The sequence below is a fragment of the Pocillopora damicornis genome, chromosome 1 (assembly GCF_964200805.1).
Source record: "Pocillopora damicornis chromosome 1, jaPocDami1.2, whole genome shotgun sequence".
NCBI classification, from domain to species: Eukaryota; Metazoa; Cnidaria; class Anthozoa; order Scleractinia; family Pocilloporidae; genus Pocillopora; species Pocillopora damicornis.
This window is the reverse complement of record NC_142670.1, coordinates 34,260,137-34,264,137: the sequence shown is the minus strand read 5'-3', so window position 1 is coordinate 34,264,137 and position 4,001 is coordinate 34,260,137. Positions and strand designations below refer to the sequence as shown.

At 39.0% G+C, this 4,001-nt stretch overlaps 1 protein-coding gene across 1 annotated transcript; it reads right to left on the bottom strand.

Annotated features, from left to right (window-relative positions):
• Positions 1 to 1,195: 1,195 nt before the first annotated feature.
• Positions 1,196 to 3,763, bottom strand: LOC113685261 (extracellular calcium-sensing receptor-like). Its single transcript, XM_027202751.2, has one exon. The coding sequence runs from the start codon at positions 3,761 to 3,763 to the stop codon at positions 1,196 to 1,198; it is 2,568 nt and encodes an 855-aa protein (XP_027058552.2).
• Between the last annotated feature and the right edge of the window lie 238 nt (positions 3,764 to 4,001).

The window sequence follows — 4,001 nt, the reverse complement described above, 5'->3', positions numbered from 1 at the left end:
AACTGAACCACAAACATGAAGCACACCTGGAAACAGGAATTTTAAAAACAAGACGTGCTCCGATGAGAATATTTCAGTACATTTCCATCTTCGTTGTATCCTACGCTATTTAGGCTAGTAACAAAAAATGATCATAGAAATATTTTACATGGATATCAATAAATAAGAATTAGTAGTATTCATTGATAACAAAGTGCAGAAACAGTGGCAATCCTCGAGATTGCTTGTTGCTGATATTCCTAGATGTGAATAAAAGATCGAGAAAAAGCAATAAATTATCCATCAAACAAACTGAGAGTCAGTGTCAGTATCCATCATACTTCTCGCCTTAACATAGCCATTTCCCTTTTACGAAGATCACACATGACGACTCGGCATCTTCTAACTTGTATAATGTGATTGTAATCTACAAGCATTTCACGCATTCGACACCATTTCTTTCTGCAACGCAATCCCAGAAAAAGCTGACACCTACCCCTAAAATAAGATATTAAGATAGAAAAAAAATAACTCCTTCAAGTTGGTTGGTCGCCTATATTGTAAGAAATATGTGGGACATAGACGACGCGCCTACGGCTTGGCTTGGCACATTTAATGTCATTGAGAATTTAACAAACATTAATAACTAACTCAATTCATATCCTTGTGTGAACTGCTGCTGAAAGTTTGCACTATGTGAAAATCATCCTCTAGAGAAGGGCAACTAAGAGAGTTCATGTTTAGACAATTAGGCGTCATTGATTATGTAATATTCATTTGACTGTGGATTTAATTGGGTCATTAACAGCATAAGGGGTTTATACTTTTGAAGTTGCAATACAAATACCTAATTTTCATGAAACTGAAACATTTGGTACATAAATATGGGATGGAAACCAGAATCAGTAGCTCTAATGTAAGCGAAAGATCTTCCATACTCGAATTTTTTATCCTTTAAAAACCGGAAAAGTGGTTCAAGCTCTTCAGTGTCGTATTCCAACGGCAAAGGCTCAACAATGGTTGATGGCGTAATCAGTTGAAAAGAATAAAGCCATCCTGAAACATAAGAAGAAACAATCCATGGCAATATTAAGTGTTTTTATGCCTTGAAGCCTTTATTTCTAATGAAGTGCTAATTAAAAGCCTACTTAGTGGTCTACGGTACACTTGAACAAAATTACTGATCTTAAGAAAGCTTAAAGTACGATTCAGCTTCCTAATTAGAACTATCAAAAGCACGGTTTACGTGTACACAACCTGAACTAAACGAGAACTGAGTTACTTCTTGTCTAATGCCATTCATATCGTTTATCTCCTGCCTAAAGAACAGAATATACATTTTGGGCAAAAATAGACAACAAAGGAAGCCATAGGCGCTCAACAGAGTTGTTACACAGTCCACAACAGTTACATACCATCCATCCAAAGACAATTCTACCGGGTGATAACAAAGCAATGAGAAAAAAAATATGTACATGGAAAAAGCGATTCGTTTGGCCTCGCTGAAATTTTCAGGAATCTTCCTAATCTTAAAGGCACAGACCGAGGACACCAGCATTTGGAAGAAGATATAAAAGCATGTTGTCAAGAATAGAGATTTTCCAACTGAGCTGGAGTATGCCTTGCATTCGTCAAAGGTGTATTGTTTTGGATAGATATGTTGCATGTTAAAGGGTGGATCCAAAAGCAACCATGGCATCAACACCGACAACAGTGGAGCTAGAGATACTGTAACAATCCCAACTTGAGCTTTGTTTGGAAAAGAAGTGAATTCCAAACTGGTCACAATGGGAACCTGAAAAGCGCTGGAAATAAGCAACACCTTAACCAATAAGATGGAGAGACAGAAGTTATAGGTCAGATAACGTAACGGGTATATGATCATGCAAATTGCATCTGTGGTTTTAAGGACATCAATATATACTAGAGAGAATGATGCAAGAATTGTAAGTAAAAGAGAAAGGCTAAGCACCCTGTTAGATGCCTTGATAAGGGGACTATTCCAGAATTTGCAGAGGGCAGTCAGACAAAACAATGTAATAACTACTCCGAACGTGCTAAACGTTAGAATCACAATTCCGGTTACATTTGCATAGCTTATGTTGGCAGAGGGTAAGGCGACACACTCTGTATTCGCTGGGTTAGACATTGTTTCGATGGGACATTCACTGCAGCTTTTAGAACCAACAGATGAGCTGATAGTCCCACCAAGACACGGAAGGCACTGCCAACAACAAGGTGAGGTAGAAGATTTCCTTGTTCCAGGAGGACACTGTTCCGAGCATTCAGATTTTGGAGGGCGACCAAACGGAGTCTTCCAATGAAAGTCTCCATGAAAATCTAACTTTGTTTTATTTTCATTTGAAATTATCCACTCTCCTACCAGCACCTTTTCAATGCTCTCAATATCTCCCACAGGTCCTTCTTTAAAGCTGAAAATGTCATAATGTGCCGAGCCTCTGTCACCAAATTGATCGAACTTGATCTTTCCTGTTAGTCCGTCAAAACTGACTCTCTGAAGTAGCTTCTGCATGCCCAAACTATTTGCGATGGGCGATTTGTCTAGAGTACCTGTATTGCTTGAGGTAAAATCTCGAGATGATATATCTATTGCATGGGCCAGGGCATATACGGCGTCGATGGTGTATGGAATAACGGAACTATAGATTTCTTTAATCAAGTCTTTAGAGCACTGCTCAATTTGACGATGAACACACTTCTTGCTCCTCAAAAGTTTCCATATCTCGCTTGTACTGTCGTTCCATTCAAGAAAACTTCTATTGTCTCTTTCCTGGATCAATATATCTTTTAAATATTCCTTGAAGCCAGAGTCGCTGAATTCATGCAACTGAAATCCCAAAGAGCTCTCGAGAATACCTTTTATTGGCAGTGTGGAAGTTAAATGGGCCTCGCTCAAAATCCACACACGTCCAGTTAGGTTTTGCCTCTGAACCTCTGCGAAAAACTTCGTTTGGTAATACTCGTATAACCATAGGATCACAACTTTGACATTGTCCATCTGTTTAAGCTTTTTAACTATGTTCCGAATACTCAGATTCAGACTTTCAAGGCGTATAAACTCCGTCAAAGCAATACAGAACGAGCTTTTTCTCCACGTACTTTCGCTAACTACTGCCCATGCTCCATTTTTTCCATACGAATCATCTAGTCCAACGACAGCAACATAACTCCAATTGAAGTGTGTAACCAAGTCAACCATCGCCTCTGCAAGAAAAGTATGCGAAGGCACTGTTCGAAATAAATGGTCATAGGTAAGTGAGCTAAGTTCAGCACTAGTAGCTGATCCACTTATGATCGAAACATTGAGCATCCGGAGAAATCCACCAATGAATAGCGCTGTACTAGATTCGTACGGGCCTATTAAAGAAACGATGGCTTTCTTTCTTGTGGTATTTTGGCTTAAATTGACGCAAGAATCAACAGTTAAAAGTTTGTAAACAAGTCCTGCAGCTTTTGATAGGTTTCCACAGTAATCCCTTATGTCGTATCCGAGGGAAATATTCGAAAGAATACTTGTGTCGTTGTTTATTCGTTCGATTGCGAAGATCATGGCCTGCATGCGACCAATTCCTCTCAAATGTACCTCTTCAAATCTGCTCCCCGGCTGGTGCACGCTGAAAAGTCCACCCAGCATAATATCGCCTTCTCTGTATGGAGCCTGAACAGCAGCATAGAAGTAGAAGAAAAGAAACAACTTGTAGTGCAACGAACTCATAGCAATACTCTTCTTTCTTCTTTTTCCTTGTTGGTGAACCCAACGCATAGACAGTAGTTTTTTGTTTTTACGTGTATTTCGCACATATGTTAGTGATCAGTGACTTTTTATGTTAATTTCAATTCAGAAACCTGAAGTTTTACTCTACAAACAACAGCCATTTGTTATCACTTGTGAGCCTCTAGCTCTCTGGTTTTATCTATATGTTATAAATTAATGGTGACCATACGCTGGGAGAGTTTAAATTTAAAACGATCTCGGACTTTGTAACGCCAGCTCTATGACA

Excerpts from the sequence above, each read along its gene's own strand:
- LOC113685261 (XM_027202751.2), bottom strand. The coding sequence starts at position 3,763 with ATGCGTTGGGTTCACCAACAAGGAAAAAGAAGAAAGAAGAGTATTGCT.